This window comes from Aedes aegypti, chromosome 1 (genome assembly GCF_002204515.2).
Source record: "Aedes aegypti strain LVP_AGWG chromosome 1, AaegL5.0 Primary Assembly, whole genome shotgun sequence".
Lineage (NCBI taxonomy): Eukaryota > Metazoa > Arthropoda > Insecta > Diptera > Culicidae > Aedes > Aedes aegypti.
The window spans coordinates 176643295-176664146 of NC_035107.1; the positions used below are offsets into that span (position 1 = coordinate 176643295).

At 36.3% G+C, this 20852-nt stretch overlaps 1 protein-coding gene and 1 long non-coding RNA gene across 2 annotated transcripts in view; one reads left to right on the plus strand and one right to left on the minus strand.

Annotated features, from left to right (window-relative positions):
- Positions 1–12042: 12042 nt before the first annotated feature.
- On the minus strand, positions 12043–12250 carry LOC110674559. Its single transcript, XR_002498985.1, has 2 exons — positions 12169–12250; positions 12043–12088 (listed from the first exon to the last, which is right to left on the minus strand). It is a non-coding gene; the product is annotated as an uncharacterized LOC110674559 (long non-coding RNA).
- Positions 12251–15565: 3315 nt separating this feature from the next.
- LOC5574585 (heart- and neural crest derivatives-expressed protein 2) overlaps positions 15566–20852 on the plus strand; it is a 42793-nt gene continuing 37506 nt past the window's right edge. Inside the window, exons 1-2 of the mRNA XM_001655159.2 lie at positions 15566–15569; positions 15751–15939. Of these exons, the coding sequence (XP_001655209.2) occupies positions 15566–15569; positions 15751–15939 (193 nt within the window). The remainder of the gene's footprint in view (positions 15570–15750; positions 15940–20852) is intronic.

Sequence of the window (20852 nt, forward strand, 5' to 3'; positions counted from 1 at the left end):
AAATTATTTATTATTTCATTTGACATTTGTTCCAATGTTTCAACATTGGATATTCTATGTAACTCATTGGTTCTATACCAGGGAGGAAGCCTCAGAATCATTTTCAAAATTTTATTTTGAATTCTCTGCATAGCTTTCTTCCTGGTATTACAACAGCTAGTCCATATTGGTACAGCATACAACATGGCTGGCCTGAAAATTTGTTTGAATATCAACAGCTTGTTCTTAAGACAAAGTTTTGATTTTTCTATTAATAAGGGGATAAAGACATTTTACATATTTATTACATTTGGCTTGAATGCCCTCAATGTGATTTTTGAAAGTTAAATTCTTATCTAGCATGAGACCTAGATACTTAACTTCATCTGACCAATTTATTGGAACCCCTCTCATCGTGACAACATGTCTACTTGAAGGTTTCAAATAAAGAGCTTTTGGTTTATGTGGGAATATTATTAGTTGAGTTTTGGAAGCATTAGGAGAAATCTTCCATTTTTGCAAGTATGAAGAAAAAATATCCAAACTTTTTTGCAATCAACTACAGATGACACGCAGGCTTCGACCTTTGGCGGAGAGGCCTGTGTCATCCGCAAACAAAGATTTTTGACATCCCTGAGATAACTCAGGTAAGTCAGATGTGAAAATATTGTAAAATATTGGTCCCAAAATGCTGCCTTGAGGAACACCAGCTCTTACAGGAAGTCTTTTAGATCTGGAGTTCTGATAATTAACCTGAAGTGTACGATTTGACAGATAACTTTGAATTATTCTAACAATGTATGTTGGAAAATTAAAGTTTTTTAATTTTACAATCAAACCTTCATGCCAAACACTGTCGAATGCTTTTTCTATGTCTAGAAGAGCAAGACCAGTAGAATAGCCTTCAGATTTGTTGGAACGGATCAAATTTGTTACACGTAAAAGTTGATGAGTGGTCGAATGTCCATGGCGGAATCCGAACTGTTCATTGGCAAAAATTGAATTTTCGTTGATGTGGGCCATCATTCTGTTCAAAATAACCTTTTCAAAAAGTTTACTGATGGAGGAAAGCAAACTGATTGGACGATAGCTAGAAGCTTCTGCAGGATTTTTGTCTGGTTTTAAAATTGGAACAACCTTAGCATTTTTCCATTTGTCAGGAAAATATGCTAATTGAAAACATTTGTTAAATATATCAACTAGAAATGATAAGCTACTTTCTGGAAGTTTCTTGATGAGGATGTAGAAAATTCCATCATCGCCAGGAGCTTTCATATTTTTGAATTTTTTAATAATAGTTCTCACTTCTTCCAAATCAGTCTCCCAGGCATTTTCGAAAACGTTCTCTTGATTTAGAATATTTTCGAAGTCCTGAGTAACTTGATTTTCAATTGGACTAGTAAGTCCTAAATTAAAATTGTGCGCACTTTCAAACTGCATAGCAAGTTTTTGAGCTTTTTCGCAATTAGTTAGTAATAATTTGTTTTCCTCTTTCAATGCCGGTATAGGCTTCTGAGGTTTTTTCAAGATTTTAGATAATTTCCAAAAGGGCTTAGAGCCAGGGTCCAAATGAGAAATTTTATTTTCAAAATTTTTGTTTCTTAATTGAGCAAAACGCTTTTTGATTTCTTTCTGCAAATCCTGCCATATAATTTTCATAGCAGGATCGCGAGTGCGTTGAAATTGCCTTCTCCTTACGTTTTTAAGACGGATCAAGAGTTTAAGATCATCGTCTATAATCACGGATTCAAATTTTACTTCACATTTTAAATAGACCCCTTTGTGTGGTCCTTAGCCTCTTGCCCAGCAACTCCTATCCCTACCTCCCCGTGGTACTGGCCGGGGTACGAGTAACCTTGGGGAAGATCGGGTATCCAATCCCGGTGGGAACTTTGGTCTTATGCTGACAGGGAAGGGGGGTTTGCTTTTGCTTCTGCTTCTGCAAACCTGGAGCGTATGTACTCCATGTTAGGAGCGGCTCACTACAGCGTCTGTTCCCCATGTCAGGGGCGGCTGATCATCGTCCGAGTGCCGGAGAAGGACTATAAGCTATACTGCCTACTATGGCCCTCCGAACATTTAGGGGGAATGGTCCTCCGGAAATCTAGGGGGTTGGTGTCAAGCCCTGCAAGCCAAGCCAGCCGTAAAAAAAATTACTGGAGAAAAGTATATGCCGTATAATGATGTTAATAGTTTTTTTTTTTATTATTTGCGCACGTATATTGCGGGGAAATTTAAATATTTGGATTGCCTCCCGGAAATAACGCACAGAGAGCAGTCCCAGCGTCACAGAAATCCATAAAAAAACCGCATCTCATCGGTTCGAGGAACCCTGCATTTGAACAGCTGTTAGCGTAAAGTGGGCCATAAAGTCCGCTCGAGTACGAATTCTTTATGGTTTTCAGTGCGTATGCCTGGACCTAACAGAGTTCATAGATAACGAAAACAAATTCAAATTTTATCTGACGATTTTAAGTCATTTAATGAAATGAGGCTAACATTATTGAAAACATGACAAATTGTTCCATAGCTTGCAAAAACTGAGTGCATTACGAAAGAAGAGGAAATCGGTCCGAACATATGTTCGTCGTACAGCTGAGTCATACGCAAGTGCGATAGGGAACGGGAAAATACCCATAACACAGTGCAAAAGCAGCATGTTGTTGTGATAGCAATGCACCAATACTATACTGAACCAACACATGGTCTTGACGGTTGCCGCACATGCGCTCGAGAAGCCATCAGCTGGTTCGCGAATGTGATTTGTGGGGAACTACGAGTATAATGTACAAGCTAGTTTTTTTTTTATAATCTTTTCTAAGAGGGAATTCGTTACAATTTTGACCAAGAACAATAAAACTTTAGACGAAAATATTTTTATGAAAAATAGGTAAAAATGTTTTTATGCAAAAAAAAAATTATGATTATTGTTACAGCACGAGTTGTACCTTATTCAACGAAGCTTGCCTAGGAGGTAGGCTGATCAGAAGAATATTTCAGAGAGGAGGACATTTTACTTTAATAGTTTTGAAAAAGTAGAACATTTAAAAAAAAACAGACCAGAACAAAAACTTAATATTTAAAAATAAAAAATGTTTGTCAAAAACTGTAAATTGTACCATTTTATTGAAAAACAGCACACATCCATCATTTAACAAGAGTTTTTTTTTTTAAACGAAAAACAAATGTATTTTTGCATAATGATCATTTACTTTGTTAAATGAATGAACTTGTTTTCCATTCGAGTCTAAAGATGAGCTTATCACATTATAACATTTTAGTAAAGATGAAGAGAGGTGAAAATCTGTAGAAAAAATATTCATATGAAATAATTTTACAATTTTTTTCTTTACATACATACTAATATGAACCATCAGTGGTACATCTGTTTGTCTATGCTACTAGTTTAATGATGGTTATTATTTTCTGCAATCATTTATCTGAATATAAAAACTAAGATCTTAACACATTCATGATAAAAGTGTTCATAATGACAGCGAGTGCAGTAAAATTTATCGAAGTGATTTTATTGTTTCTACTGTAACTGTCTTGATCGTAGTGCTAAATCGTAGCTTGATTATTTTTTTAATTATTTAGTTATGATAACAGATGGTAAATAGAGAAACTTAAAAGTAGATAGAGTACCGTGTACCTTTTAATTCCGCTCCTGGAAGGATATGATTCGTTCATTGTGATTTCATACTGATTTATCTGCTACATATTTCGAAGATTACTTCAATAATTTTAAGGAATTGTTTATATTAAATGCTTGACGTTTGTGGGTACTCTTTTGCATCCAATGCAAAAGGCTGAAAAAATATATGAAAATCCAGAATTGTTTTCAACTAATTTTTCAATGCGATATAAAAAAAGTGTTTTTTTTTTCAGATTTTTCGGACGTTCTGAAGGTTTAAATCCGACGCATCTCTGATATTCCTTCAAATCTTTTTTCAAATTCGTCTTCAAAATCAAGTGGTTTTATCGTTGGAATCTAATTTATATCCGCTAAATTTTTCAAGATTTGATTTGTACCATAAGAAATAATAAGAATGAGTGCAACCGAAAGTTTAAAATGGGTACTGTTAGCTTCCTGACCTCAAAGTTCCCAAACAAAAAAAAATCCCTATATAAAATATCGGGCACTTGTAAAAATTTCTAAAAATTCTCATATGCTTGGCTTGTACATCCAAAATATGTTGGGAGTTTTAATTGCCTTTTTTTTGATATGTGACTAATCAGTCCGACCTTGTAAAAATCTCAAATATTAATCATTCTTTAAATTGCACATGATTTAAAAAAAACCTGCATGCATAACACTAACACTTTGTGTTTGGTGTTACGTAATTTGTGAATGACCCCCTACTCGATATTCCGTATCTCGATATCGAGTTAGAGAACCATAGTAAAAGTTGGTTTTCAAGGCTAACTCGATGGTCGCCCTCGATGAGCCTGAAAATCGAAAAATCATCAGTACAGGAAGCATACAATGTACATTCGTACCGGAACAATCGGCATAGATCCAGGCATCGAAAACGGACTAACGAAATGGAAACTCGGATCATGGAACTATAAGTCTCTCAATTTCTTGGGAAGTATCCGCATTCTTTCCAAATTATTGAGTGTCCGCAAGTTCGAGATCGTAGCGCTGCAGGAGGTTTGCTGGAAAGGGTCGACGGTACATACGTATAGGGATGGTTATACCATCCACCAGAGCTGCGGCAATAGACATGAGCTGGGCACAGCTTTTATCGTAATGGGCGAAATGCAGAGGCGCGTGATTGGGTGGTGGCCAATCAACAACGGAATGTGCAAGTTGAGGATCAAAGGCCGTTTTTTCAATATTAGCATAATCAACGTGCACAGCCCTCACCTAGCAAGTGACGTTGACGAAAAGGACGCTTTCTACGCGCAGCTGGAACGTGAATACGACAGCTGCCAAACCATGATGTCAAAATCGTTATCGGAGATCTCAACGCTCAGGTTGGCCAGGAGGAGGAATTTCAACCGATTATAGGGAAGTTCAGCGCTCACCACCTTATGAACAAAAACGGCCTTAGACTGATTGATTTCGCTGCCTTTAAGAACATGGCCATACGTAGTACCTGTAGTAGATAAAAGTTATTTGTTAAATGCAAGAAAAGTATTGAGTCTGAAATATCAATAGTAAATTGTTAATAAGTTTAATTTCAAATGAAAAATCACTCTTATATCCAGAAAAAATATTGACATGACCAAAGCATGGTGAAAAGTTGATATCCCAATGCAGTTAAACAAAACACACAACCTGAGTAGTTAGTTTTCAGCGTGTCTGGTATAAAACAAGAAAACATAATTTGTTAGGAAATCGGCAAACGAAAGGAATCGCGTTCTTGGTATAAAACAAGAAAACATAATTTGTTAGGAAATCGGCAAACGAAAGGAATCGCGTTGTGTGTGAATGAGCCTCTTTAGGGTTATCTCTGCAGAGAGCGCAGAGAGCATTACTGGCTAAGAAGAGGGGTAACATTCGGGTTGCGAACGACTAGATGGTGGTAGATGAAGGATTCGGGTTGATACTAGAGCAGAAGGAATGAACACGACAGAAAAATGAAGCTGCTCGCAACTGATCTTTTGCGTCGGGTTGCGATAGCGGCTATGAGGAGAGGTCTTCAATCTGTTGGATTATGTTACCACGATAGGACGTTTTCTCGGTCGATGTTAGTTCGCGGCGGTTTTTACACAACGTGTCGGCAGCAAAATTTCATTCTTTTCCGAATTTCTTTTGGAATTGTGCTACTTCCAGCACAGTCTCCTGTATCGGTACACCTGGAGATCACCACAACAGACTGAATCGCAAATCGACCACTACCTTGTGGCGGTAAAAGTGCGCCAAAGATTTTCCGTTATGAACAACATTCGGTACCGACGCCCTCCACGGTACAATCTGGAACGACTCAAGCTACCCGAAGTCGCAACTGACTATGCACAAAGCCTTGAAGTAGCGTTGCCGGAAGAGGGAGAGCTCATCGAAGCCCCTCTTGAGGACTGCTGGAGTTGTGTCAAAGCAGCCATTGACAACGCAGCGGAAGCTGCCATTGGGTTTGTGAAAGGAAATCGACGGAACGGTTGGTTCGACAAGGAGTGTCAGACGGTTTTGAACGAGAAGAATGCAGCGCGGGCGATTATGCTGCAGCAAGGCACCCGTCAAAACGTGGAACGAAACAAATAGAAGCGAAGACAGCAAACCCATCTATTTCGGGATAAAAAGCGCCGCCTGGAAGAGTTGGAGTGCGAAGAGCTGTATCGTTCTCAAGAATAGAGTTACATATTTCTCAGGAGCACATAAATGTACTGACGAGCCTCCAACCAAACCGTCTCTCAGCTCATCGGAATCCTAGTGTGCTGTGCTAGATGGAGGCTCACGAATATTCGAAAAGCGCGCGCTAGGTGATGTGCTCTCGGGGAGACTCGTCACATGCGCTGCTCGGCGCTATGGCTCGCCATCGGTATCCAAGTTGTGAAACAACTGCTTAGTAACGAAGAGCCTCTACAGCTATTTTCGCCTCATCATGCAGGTGTCTAGATGGCCTACATGATATGATCGAACACTCGCGATTCAAAAGTTACAATTTCGATCCTCGTTGAAAACTTTTGTAATCACTTCAATTATTGCGCTGAATTTTAAACAGCACATGTGACAGAGCACATGAGACGGCAGTGAGACACATATCAAGAAAAATGAGGCGCACCAAAAAAGGTCTCACGATGTACAGCGCTCCCGTGCGCTTACAGGCAATGAGGCTCCTGTACCTAAGGCTACAGCACGTGCACAGTAACTCTACTCAAGAAACACGTAAGTTCTACAAGAAACTCAATGCATCCAGCAAAGGCTTTGTGCCGCGAGCCGAAATGTGCCGGGATAAGGATGAAGTTATCTGGACGGACGAACGTGAGGTGATTGAAAGGTGGAAGCAGCACTACGATGAACACCTAAACGGCGCAGAGGAGGAAGATCAAGACTGCATGAGGAATGGCTTCTTCAGTACGGCGGATGAGGGAGCCGTGCCAACTCCCACAATAGGCGAAGTTAAGGATGCTATCAAACAGCTCAAGAACAACAAAGCAGTTGGAAATGATGGTATTGGAGCGAAACTTATAAAAATGGGCCCGGACATGTTGGCCACTTGCCTGCACCGATTGGTAGCCAGGATCTGGGATACTGATCAGCTATCAGAGGAGTGGAAGGAGGGTGTAATATATCCAATATACAAGAAGGGTAACAAGTTAGGATGTGAGAACTATCGAGCGATCACCATTCTTAACGTAGCCTATAAAGTACTTTCCTAGATCATCTTCCGCCGTCTTTCGCCACTGGCAAGCAGATTTGTAGAAAATTATCAAGCCGGTTTCGTGGACGGACGATCGACTACAGATCAAATCTTTATATTGCGGCAAATCCTCCAAAAGTGTCGGGAATATCAAGTACTCACGCACCACCTATTCATAGATTTCAAAGCGGCCTATGATACATCGACCACGTAGAGCTATAGAAAATGATGGACGTGAATGGTTTTCCCGGGAAACTGACTAGACCGATCGAGGCAATGATGGATAATGTACAGTGCTATGTGAAGATATCGGGTGCATTATCGAATCCGTTTGAAACACGCAAAGGACTTCGACAAGGCCCTAGGTGTTATGAAACGGGCGGGCTTCAACACGCGGGACACGATCTTTAATAATTCCAGCCACTTCATCTGTTTTGCAGACGACATTGTCGAAGAACGTTCCAGGTGGTTTCTGAACAGTATACCAGGCTGAAACGTGCAGCAGATCAGGTTGGATTGGATTAGTTATGGATTTCCATGTGTTTATATTCTCACTATCAAAGTTACCCCAAAAACTGAAAATCGACTTCCGATTATATGAAAAATTATGGGTGCATTGCAAATCAATCGTTACCAGATCTTTTATCTGCAATAGATAACTACGATGCCAGTACTTGTTTTAAAAATACAAAATTGCAAGCTTCAGAACAGAATGCAAGAATAATCAGATTTCCTTCCAAAAAACTATCAAAGTTTACCGTTTTACGTTAATTCGAAGCCACAGCACAAATTCTCAAGAGCAATCTGGAGAACCAAATGATTATCTGACCTGAAAAATTGATCAATTGCTAACCACCAGCAAGTGACCAATAGATCAAATGTTCAGTTTGGCCGGTTGTCTGGTTTTCTAGATGTGTGCTTTCGAGGTTTGGCTTCGATGCATCTCCACCTTATGCCAAAAAGAGGTAAATTGTTAAAATAAATATACAGATAAATCAGGAAATGATTCAAAAAGTTATAACATAAATATTTTCCAAAACTCGCTTAGACCAAAAAATGATATTTGGAGCGGAATTAAATTGGTGAATCATACAATTATACATTCGTTTGCACACACGTCCTTCTTTCGCGGGAATAAACCTGCCTACGGCAACCAAAAGATATCAATAAAGAAGTAAACAAAGCTTTTTTTATTATTAAGCTGTTCGGATGATAATTGATATCAAAGCTATTTTTTTCAATCATAAATATTCCCAACTCAAAAAAAAAATTGAATTATGCTGTCACAATAATTCTCTAAATTTAAACTGTTAGTGATTTAATCATTATTTTAATAGTTTCTAAATGAAGGCTGCTTTTCATAAGTTCTGTTAAATTTATACTTCAGCATTAGAGCTTTTGATAAATTAATTTTCAACTTAGCAAACACGGTACAGGATGACGATGTTTTCAGCCCGTGTCTTACATTTATTCAATGCAGCTTGCTGAGTTCGATAATTACGGCGAGTACCGTCGAACGGGGCCACTTTTGATTCCGGGGGCTACTTTGGACACTCACCTCTTGTATTTATTTGCAGCGTAAATATTAATCTGAGCAATTTTGTGTCTTTAGCACTTTTATTAATCAATGTATGCTCTACCACTAGGCATGATTTTTTTTTGGAACAACATCTACAATAACAACAACAAAAACAAGAAAATATTTCAAAAAAGTCCAAATAAATATTCACAAGGTATAAAACATTGGCTATGCAAACATTATTTGAATTTTTCCAATGTCGTGGAAAGTTATTGGGAGCATCACAAAACTATCAAATCGTCATTTTTCATAAAAATCTTGTGATTTGTTTTGTTTAAGGTGAAGGTTCATTGAGCACGTAAACATAATGTTGCCACCCACTCGAGCCGCTAAACCACCCTCTTGAGCCACCCAACACGGCGGAGCACAATGTTATGTGCGTCGGCCAAAAATAAATCATCATGTTTCATGTATACCTCCACCTACAGAATTATGTAGGCAATATTACTTGCACACATTTCATGCAGATGTATTATTGTCGATATGAATTTTTCAACAACTTCCTTGAAGCTCAAAATCACAAAACATGTTTTTTGACCAAAATTATAAGCATTTTTCACACCATGCGTGTGTTGTTTACTTATTTTGGCAGTTTTCTCCTCTTTTCTCTCGCATCTCACGGACGGAGAAAGTTGCCATCAGTATGTATTTGAATTCTACAGTCAATTGTACTGTATGATATCTGATATTCATTTTTGCTATTAAATTGCATCGTACATTGTTTTTCTCATGCTTAAAAATGTTTTGCAACACTTGTGACATTGTACACCTTCTGAGTGTTATGAAATTGTAAAAAACGTGGTTGTAGCAAGTGTATGAATATCCAAACATTTTTTTTTATTCCAAACATAAAAACTGACATCACTTCCAATCAGTGAGAGCTGCGCATCCAATTCATAAACAATGTTGACCCAGTGAATTCGTATTCCGGTGTTATTTTTCGAGCACAAATCGGTGAACTTATGTGTTTTATTGCTCCCAGGAGCAGGGATGCCAAGTCAATTTTTCAAAAATCTGGAAGATTATGAAAATTTGTCTGGAAAAGTCTGGATCGCTTATCTCGTATATGGAGAACCTTACAAATTATTTACAAAACCTTATAAATTCGTTTCAAATTTTATCTGGATCTTCCAGATTTTTGTAAAATGAGGCCTCAAAAATCTGGAATATTCCAGACAAATCTGGAAGGTTGGCAACGCTGCCCAGGAGCACGGCACGAGAAAACATAAAGTGTTACAAGTATCGCATCAGATTTTTTAATTGTCACGGTGAGTAGAAATACCATGAAAAGTGAATTTTAGAACCGGTACCGAAAAGCCTCCAAACAACAACACGGTGCGTGAAGAAGAAGTGATTCGGTAGTGCGTGATATTTAACAACACAAATCACAGCAATAACTACTTGTTTGCATTCAAAAACAGGTGATTTGTAAAAAACACACTATGGAATGCTTTCAGTTAAGAAACCACCGCTCTACAATAAGGTTAGCAACTTCAAATAATCATTTTTTTTTGTGATTGCTCTCCTAAACACTGTGAGAAGCGAGGGAGGAGGGAGTGGAAAGTGAAGTGGGAAGTAAGGTGCCATATTAGAGGTCATTTTGGTACCCAAGGAGATATGTCCTTAAGTTTCATACTGCAAACTGAAAATAGTGAATAGCATGTTCCGCTGAAATTTGTTATTAAATGTTTGTTTCGAGCTTTACAGTTTTCTAAATTATGTTTATTTATGGAAAAACGTTCAATTACATCACAATGGTCGATAATTTATAGGGAAAAATAATTTTATTATCAAATTGTGAAAATGTCCAGAGTAGCCCCTTTTTTGTCTTGAAGGACACACTTTTTTCGTTATTCATGTATTTTTGTTATTTCTTGATGGATTTGCTTCATATTTTGCACATTTTTTACGTACGTATACAACTTTATTATATGCAAGAATTACCAATATCTATCCATAATTCTAAAAGTTACAAATTCTCAAACTTGAAGAAGCCCAAAAAAGCCCTGTTTGACGGTACTGAAAATCAAATTTTTCACCGAGTTGCGTATAACATTTTTTATAATTGTGTAAAAAGTCAGTATAGAAAACAGAACACTTATTTAAATTCGTATAACATAACAATGGATCAATACGCAATTTTGAAAGCACCCATTACAGTTGTTTCGGAACTTTCAAGGATCTTGTTTGAGTATATGTGTATATAATTGATTCAATTCATATATGGGAAATATTACGGACAACTTGTGAATCTAATGAAATTGCAATCGGTTTTGGACTAACGTTGTTCAATGTTGTGGTAATGGAAGAACCACCAAAATATTAAATTTCATAGGAATGGGCAAAAATATTTAGACTGTTTAACAGGTAGGTTATCAAAATCACTCATAATGTTTAGTTTTGTGCAACGTAAGAACTATATCACAATCACCAGGGCCGGATTTGGGGAGATGCCAAGAGGACAAATGCCCCGGGCCTCCCGATGAAGGAGCCCCCTGAGCAGTGAATAAAATGAAACAGACTTCAATGAATTATTTTGTACATTATTGATTTTACATTTTGAGTACAAATCCGATACGAATTCCAATAGGTATAAAATGACATGAGATTATATTATTTCATACCCGAATAAATATCAACCATAACGGTACTTTTTCTCATATTGTTCTGAACCATTAAAGACAATTTCTAAACAATTTCGTAAAACATCGAAAAAAACAATAAACCAACTGTACGGGAAACGGTTTTAACAATCTGCGAAATTGTGATTGGTCAAATCACAATATGGGTAATAGGCGGTTAAGTTATGTCACCATTTAAAATCGCCAATTTCTCCGAACAAAATTTTTCATAAACAATTTGCCAAATGATGGACTTACTATCCACATTTTGCCTTATCCACAGTAAGGGATACACTTTTAAAATGGTTGAACTATAACATTGAATTACATTTTTTAGCGTATGAGTAATTGTTGGTTTACGGTGCGTTATAGTCCTTAAACCGTTTAGGGAATTGTTCACTTATGTGTTTACCGTATGGAAAAAATGGATTTCTTCTTACTTGAAAATAAATCAAAACACGTGTCAAAATTTTACATTTTTTAATATATTTCGTGAAATAACATGCACTCTCTTTTCACTTTTTTGCACTTGATTGTAAGATATAAATTCATTTTGGGCTTCCTGGAACTTGGCAGTATCCGCGCCATCGAAGGTATTAATTCTGAAAACACCGAAGAAAGATAAGTATATCAAAAACTTATTGTTGTATAATTAGGAACACTAATTGATAATGACACTTACCAAACAATTACATACGATCTTAGTATCTAAAGATCGCAAGGAGGAATTGTTGTTCAATGTTTTTCTTCCGGCGGCTGCTGCCGCCATTCTCCCATGGATATTTTTCACTTTCACCTTGTTCTCCAGCTAACTAGCTAACTGTGAACCACACCACCACCACCCGCTACTCAATTAAAGGATTGTTTCACTTTTCAACAGATTTTTAGTTGATTTTTCCGTCACTTTCGGTTGAAATAAACAAGGCAATATGCAGCTGTCAGTACAACGGTATGAAAATGAATAAGCTGCCGCTAGCACTAGATCGCTCACTAACACCAATGTGTGGAACAGTTTGTCAAACTGTTGAACTTACGGTGTTATATAGTACAATTCATACGTGTGTGTGTATTTTTCGTAATAGGAATTGCAACAATTTCACAAAAGGTAATGTTACATTGGAACCATTTATCATAATCCTTCATCTTTATAACATTTCACAATTTCTGAACAGTTTGATATATTACCATTATTTGATATAGATTAGTCAAACTGTTCATTACAGTATACAGCTTTCAATTTCATATTGTTCAACATAAAAGCAACAATTTGCGATGCATTAACCATACCAGTAAGAGTAAATGTATTGTTTGCAATGTAAACCAAAATGTATTTTTCTATGCGGGTAGTTACTAGCAAATTCAATAAGAATTTTCTCTGATTTATTTTTTCAGTTTCAATTCAAATTTGCTAATGAAAACAAGGTTAGGGTGATGTGCTAGTATCCATCGTATTAAGCATTGGTCAGTGAGAACTGCAATTTTGCCAGTATTGCAGTGAATGATGCTGATACAAACCGATGCCAAACAATTCTTTCTCAAAAAGGCTTTAGCATTGTACAATAACATTTTGATAAATCTTGATCTCTTTTTGGAAATAATGCAAAGAAAATGCATCTTACCGTATTCTCAGTCCGTCGTATCGTTTTCAACTCCGTCGCAATCTGTTTTCAGATTCGTCTCACAGCTTACGGCTCACTGTGTGTATTGAATGGTTAAAACACAACATATCAACGCTATAATAAAAATGTTTTACTAGAATATATAGATCTCCGGGCATCTCCCTCCATTCCTTCAGCATGATGGAATACAGTCGAATTTCGTTCGTTGCACTACGTTTAATTGCACTTCGTTTTAATCGGGCTCCCGTTAAGTGGGCTATAGCCCACCTAAAACGAAGACAAGCGTCACATTCTGACATAAACCGCAATTTGTCAATGTTGGTAGCCCTGAATTTCTATTGTAATCGGTGTTTTGACAGCTCAAATCTTAGCCCGATTAGTGAAAGTCTTTCACTAATCGGGCGACGGGATTAGTGCAACGAACGAAAGTTGACTGTATACTAATAATTGTTCGTCATCAAAATTCAGCCCAAACATATGAACACAATTTCCTTTGACCATACAATAATGGCATTTGCTCACAGTACAGCGAAAACAACACAATCAAAGGAACCGTATTTTTACGTCGTGCGTCGCGCACACATTGATGCTCACCTGAGAATGCTCACAAGCTTTTTTTTTCTCAGTACGACGGATTGAACTTTGTTTACATTCTCAATTATACGCGGCGGTTGAGGAAATTTCGTAAGATTTGGTGATTTATTGAAGTTTTACGGCGTGTGATTGGAATTAAATCCTTCAGTGAAGAAGTACGAAGGTTTTCCATAGTGAAAATAAGTGCCCGGCGAAGTAAGTCACCCACGGGGCGGGAAGAAACTTGTGTTGGAAAGTGATGTGGCTCAGTCGATCGCTAAACATTTCTCGCGGAACATTACTAAAGGACCTATGTACAAATGAGAGATTCTCTCCTCTCTCGTTCTCTTTCGATTATAACAGTGGAATACTAAAGATTTTGGGAAGTTTTTCACTATAGATCGAAAGTCAATTTCCTTGACTAGCGTTTCATACAAAAAGCGCAACAGTAGAGGTCAATGTGACTCAGTTATTAATGAAAGAGAAAGTAAACAAAGAGAGCCTCTCAATGTTAGATAGATCCTTTAGTAATGTTGCGCGAGATTTCTCTCAAATCGTGTTCGTCCATGCGATTTCGGTGAAAAAGTGCAAAGTGGATAATTGAACTGAAGTTATTTACCGAAATACAGTAGTGTTATTGCATTTTTGGTGTACAAGTGTACAAACCATAACAGCTCTCACAAAATTACACTTAGATAATGAATCTATGTTGCAGGTAAGTTTGAATATCCGCCGTAGTGGAATATTTAAAGTTTGATACGACGAATAGTAGCGCTTACGACGAAGTAGAACAAAACCCTATATAAAAAAAACCTTATATCTCTTCTCAAGTCAATAATAGCAAACTGTCACAGTTTTCTGGAGATATACTGTCAAAATTACAGTGCTTTATGGAATGGTGTGAAAAAGACGAAAATACTCGGTAATTCATAGATTTTCTTGATTTTGCTACCAGGGTACTGAAACTACTATTCTATCAAAAACATCTGAGATTTAACCGGAATATCAATATTTGTATATTCTACTGTACTCTTTTTCGTCTGTGCCAAATTTTAATAATTTTGTTTTAATATTTCCATGGTTTGTTTAAATTTTGTATTTTTTACTAAGAGCTTAGAGTTTATCATAATTTTGCCCCATTCTACAGAACTTATATACAATTATGTTTTCCACGATTCCTAAATAACTAGCCTAAGTGGTTAGATTAGCAAGGTAATTTTGCTATGATCTTTGCAATATTTCCGCGCGAGGGCTATTTACAGAGACTATAGCATCGTCTGCAAGTTGTCTAACCATGCATAGTTGTTCCAAACTGTTGTCAATTTCTGGAACATTAAAATTATAAAGCAAGGAACTAAGATATGAGCCCTGGGGTAGGCTCATATAGCAAATTCTGGAAGTTGTTAGTTGACCGAAAGTGAAGCCTTTACGAATGTGCTTTTCTAAAACCAATTATTTATTGTTAGCAAATACTAGTTGAATATCTGATTAAAGAAAAGCCAGCCGTTTTTTTTGTTCCTTTACCGTTACGAAAATCAGATTATGTGTTCAAAAGCGATATGAACATTGTTTTCTAACAATGATGGTAGAAAATCAGAAAAATTTTACACAATGAAATAAAATAGTTAATCGATTTGCTTATTGTATAAACAACGACTGTCGTTCAATTTCATTAAATGGAAATATCTGCAGCAAAATTTGAAAAATATAATAATATAATCTTTGCTATTGTTATTCAAGTATCTATGAAACATATAGTCTTGATTTCATTTTGAACATTTTTAATTTTGGACTTTATTGAGAACGATTCAGTAGAAACTCAATCTGACCATCCACGACTTTCAAGTATTTTATACAGATTATTTATTTTACGCAACATTCACGAATATGGGTAAAGTAAAATTCGAGCAATATTACAATTTTTTGAGTTTTCTGATTATCTTATTTTTGTAATACTAAACTTCCCTATGCATTTCGCCCATTTTGTACCAAGGGCCCCCGTAAAAAGTTCTGAAAAACTTTGATATCAACATATGTGGAACGAAAAGTAATTTTGCCCTTAATTCTCCAAGCTAGCCCTCACACTAATACCTACCTAAACGAACAGGCTTGCAAATCCGAACCATATGATCGAAATGGCATTCCGCTAAGTCATTGCCACGTTTGCTGCGTGAGAGGACGCGAAAACCGCGAAACGAAAACGAAACTTCAACGAACACAAGTGAATGACAAACAGAAAGAGCAAAAAGAAGCGGTGTTGGGTGAGTTTCGGTCAGTAGCAGTACCATTTGGTTCAAGGTTGATTTTTGCCGCCGAATTTGACCCAGAATCACATAGAAAGATAATGCTACCCACGATAAACGCAAGTCAAACAAAGGAAGCGTGGCCAAGATAATCTTGTTTTGATTATTTCCTTGTTTTGGTCGCATACTACGAAAATGCGCATTAAACATTCAGGAAACAATTGGGAGCTATCAAAATGAACAGCTAACTGGAATGAAACTGCATTTCTTATCGGTATACATGGTGGGGTAGGATGGGGCAAGACGAGTTGGTGACATTTTACAGCACAATGTACATATTTTGAAAACATGAAAAATTCTGTCAGATGGCAATACGTTTTTACTCAAAAGATGCGCATAAATGATTATGTTCAATAAATATGTAATTAAATATATAATTAAATATATATATATATATATAATATATATAATAATTAAATATGTACTTTAGTGGGTTTTCTTATGCATATAAAATGTGTTTTTTCTTAATTTCCCTAATAAAATATAAGAAATGAAGGTAATATTCAAAATTATACTATTTTAAACATACCATTCATTTCATATATCTAGGTGTTCCGTGTTACAAAATACCATCTCGGGGTATAGGAGGTCGACCTAAGCGTGACAAGCCTTACAAATTTTTCGGTGGTCCCATACAAAAAGTGTGACAAAGGAGGAGGGGAGGGGGGGTGGTCGAAAAAGTTGAAATTTAGCGTGACATAATTTGTGAACCATCCCTTATTTACATTCGTGGTCGTGGATTCGTGGATCAAGATGGTGTCTATATTTGAAGAAAATAAAGTTATTATGGAGAATAAAACACCATTGAAAATTGCATGATTACAGACTACGGACTAATATAACTATAATGACTTTTGTCAATGTTGCAAATGCATTGAATTGACAATGAGATATCTTTCCTGGAATAAAAAATTCAATAATGTACACATTTACAAAACTAGAGACATTTTCAGATTGTGTCCTGTATTGAAGGCCACCTTCTAAGAATAGCCAATTTAGTACTAGAATATATCATCAAAATCTAATGTAAAATTCGTATTTATTTTTCAAATTTACTTTTGTACGCTACAAAAATGCCGATATTAATTATTAAATGATAAAACAGTCGACCCTTTATATCTCGATGTTCTATGTCGATGATTTCGTAGGTCCCTTCAGTCTGCATACATTTTCTCTCTCCATACCTCGATATCCTCCTTGTCTCGATATCTCCATATCTCGATGTGTTTCTGTTGATTTTTTGTTCCCAATTTTCTCTCCGTATGTAAATATGACCAATATCGAAGGTTACTTGACCACAATTTTAGGATTCAAAACAAATTAAGAGCGTAAAATGGCATCTGTTTGTTTATTACTTTTTTGCCTTGGTGCTCCTAAACTGAGCCTAGCCTACCTAGAATATACAAGAGTATAAATTTAAAGAACAAAACCACCATTCGCACTGAAACGTAGATCGATTAGTATTTCATTTGTTGTGTAGATTTGTGCTCTAGAAAATTTAAAGGTGGTTCCAATTTATCTTCACCAGATGACTAAACTCAGTTAATACGGTTTTACACACAAGGTGTCAACATCTGGATCATTATTGAACATTCAGGTACCTCGGGTATTTTATGAAAACGTCCAGCTTTTGACTTAAGATTTTGTAATTTGGAGGTTAAAAATATTCTGTCGGTGAACATTTTTCCTAGCATTTTGTATGTGAATGCAAAAATCGAGTTTCTTAAATTTAATAAAAAAAAATAAATAAAAAAATAACCCTTAAAGTTGAAAAAGTCCGATTTTCCCCGACAGAATATTTTGAAACTTTCAGGGTGTGAAAGTTTTGTTGGGATGCTTATTCTCGTATAAAAAACTGAGGTACGAGCAATTTCGATAATAATCGAAATTTTGACACCGTGACATGAACGAGTTTCGTCAATATCATAAATAGTTTCGAGAGTGCTAAACTTGTGCTTAACCCATTCAGACACAGTAATAAAGACTCAAAATAGAAATATTTTGATACAGTAACTTGTTCAATTGTTCGAATTGATAGCAGAAGTCAGAAAATTTCTTAACCAAAACAATTCTGCCGTTTTCACTCCATGAGTTTTGAAATTGATTGATGTCAAATTGATATAGTTTAACCTTGAAACATAAAAGTTTGATTAATCAAACAACTACACTTTTTATATTAAATTTAGGGGAGGGATTATTAAAGTACGTTTAAAACTACAAATTGAACTTTAACACTTCAATTTTGCAAAAAAAAAAAAATAAAATACTAAAATCACTAGTAAGGCGAGCAAATACCTTTAAACTCTAATATGGAATACACATTCCAATGAGCATTTTTTTTTTTCCTGTTCGGATGCGCCACTGCGACCAGTATTTAGATCTATTGTGGCATTACCCGTATCCTTAGTGTATAGTGCATGTCGCATTACTCCATTTCCATTGAAAGGTAATGAAGCATCGATTTCTGTACAGTTCTTGTTTTGATTCCCCAGATGTTGATAAAAATCGACTATGGTGAAAAGGTCCCGCTATTTACACCCTTCATAGAAATTTACATCTCAGCGAAGGCGCGCCCCTTAGCAAACATAATCGATTAAATTTCTGAGGAACTAAATCGGTACTACTGATGTTTGACCATGCAACGGAACTCTAGTCACATCCTTGTTTCGCTTTTAGTTTAGTCCCAGAAAAATACTAGAAAAAAGGGGCTTTATGCTAGCAGCAAAACCGAATCAAGCTAGAAAATTTGTTTAGTAATCAGAATTCACGTGAGTCCTTGAATTACCAGTACTCAACAGTCCTTGTTGAGTTAATACTCATGATTGTTATCCTGGCTTCAAGTGTAGTCTCGGGACTGACCAACTCCGAGTCTTTAACCATCTGCTAGGTAAAATAGAATAATTTTCAGAAACTGTTGCCAGTAACAAGGACTTTGTACCGCGAATCCTTGAATTACCAGAACATATTACCCAAGCCCGACAGACATGATGATACTAGGGTTCAAATTGGTAGATCTTACCCCGTAACGCACCACGAAAAGGTGATCTACCCGCGTTACGGGTTCCAATGAGCATAGTTGCTCTTTTAAGGAAGTGTAGTATTTTCACTTGAATTACAAGCTTCTGATCTTAATTAAGAATTTAGCGTATGGCGATGTGTTACAATGGTGGCCATGGGCTGATGGAGGGCAGTAGTGGTTGGTGGCAGTGACTAAAAGAAAACTGGGTTTTCCTCTCGATGGCTACTAGCCAGCTACTCGATGGTAGATAAAATAGATATTTTCCGGTTCTATACCATTTTTCAAAGCAAAGTAATATCAGAACCATGAAAACAATGTGGCAAGTTCTAAGAATACATTGTATATAGCCAATAGATTGTCAAAGATTCGTTTTTAGACGTTCATGCCAGCCACGAAATGCATCGAAAAGAATGATCAAAGTCATTCCTATACCCAATGTCTCCCCGCATGGCGGTAACATTTCATTGATGTTCCAGTGCCCAATTGTATCCTCGTTTTTCATGTTGAATAAAACTATTTAAAAATTTAATAATTTAGCAACAGGCAACATGCTTTTAGCTTTATTAATACATATTTAAAAAAATATGTATAAATGATTTTATCCAACATATTTTTATTATTTTTTAATCGAGATTTTTGATAGATCGAAACATTTAACAGCTAGGATTTTTTTTTCAAACAATCTGATTGCAAGCTTAATTAAGTCTATTTATACGTCATGATCAGACCAATTTTCTAGATCTTAGGTTTCCAACTGTAGACTTACTTCAAGACTAAATAATTTCAAGATATTATAAACCTCTACACTATTTTTAAGCAGCCTGTGAGAAAGTCCATTTTCGAGTTATTCTGGTAAAATTATTATTATTGTCCCACTGTCTACATTTTCATTGGATAATTGCTTTTCTTCCATACATAGGCTGTTTTTTCGAGTTATGCTGTTTGAACAAATAATAATGTTCTAACTGAACTGAACATAAATTCCAGTTATAGCTACTGCCATTTTCGTAGAGAATCACCCTTCTTTTGAAAGTTTGCCGTTCTTCCAAATTATACCGACAGAATCGTTTTTGGCAAGAAGGCGGCTAATATTGAACATCAGAAAATTTTCCTTCTTTCAAACTAAGGTTATTCTATTGATTAATTGGAAACTCACGTGGCACTTCTCATTACAGAAGTTTGAAAACGTATATCTTATAAAGTAGCCTATTTTGAGTTCATGAATTTTCTAAATCATTAGTGTCATCGAAAGCTGCAAATGGAGGAAATGCTCCGGAAACATTTTCCTACAGAAGTTTTGGGTTGCCTTTAGCAACGGGTGTTTTACTACATTCTAGTCATTTTGCCTACAGCACCGATAGGCTGAATTTCACTGGTTTCGCTGACTGCGATTTGCTCTGCTTGGCTACTGTAGCTTGAATTTCATGACTTTTTGCAACACTGGATTATACACAAATTATGTCCTTTTATAAGGCTTGTCAATTTTATAAGGCTTCTGACGCTTCCTTTAACTCCTTCCGCATCTTTTGAATGAGACACTAATTTGAAATTCATGCTGTGATAGTGTTTCAATTGATATCATCATCTTTTTTTTCTGGCATGACTTTTCACAAGGGCCTAATTAACATGAGCGATTCCTCTTCATCGATCCTCTCTTTCGCTAATTATTTCACTAAATTATATAAATCTGTAATAATTCTTGTTAATGAAGCAAGATATAATGATTCTTTATCCTACAGCACGATAAAATGTTACGAAAATAGAATCACTTTTTTGCAATAATGCAAAGAGAGCAACGATAAAGATAAATTGATGAATGCAAATAAGCCCTTATGAAAAAACAACACTGTAT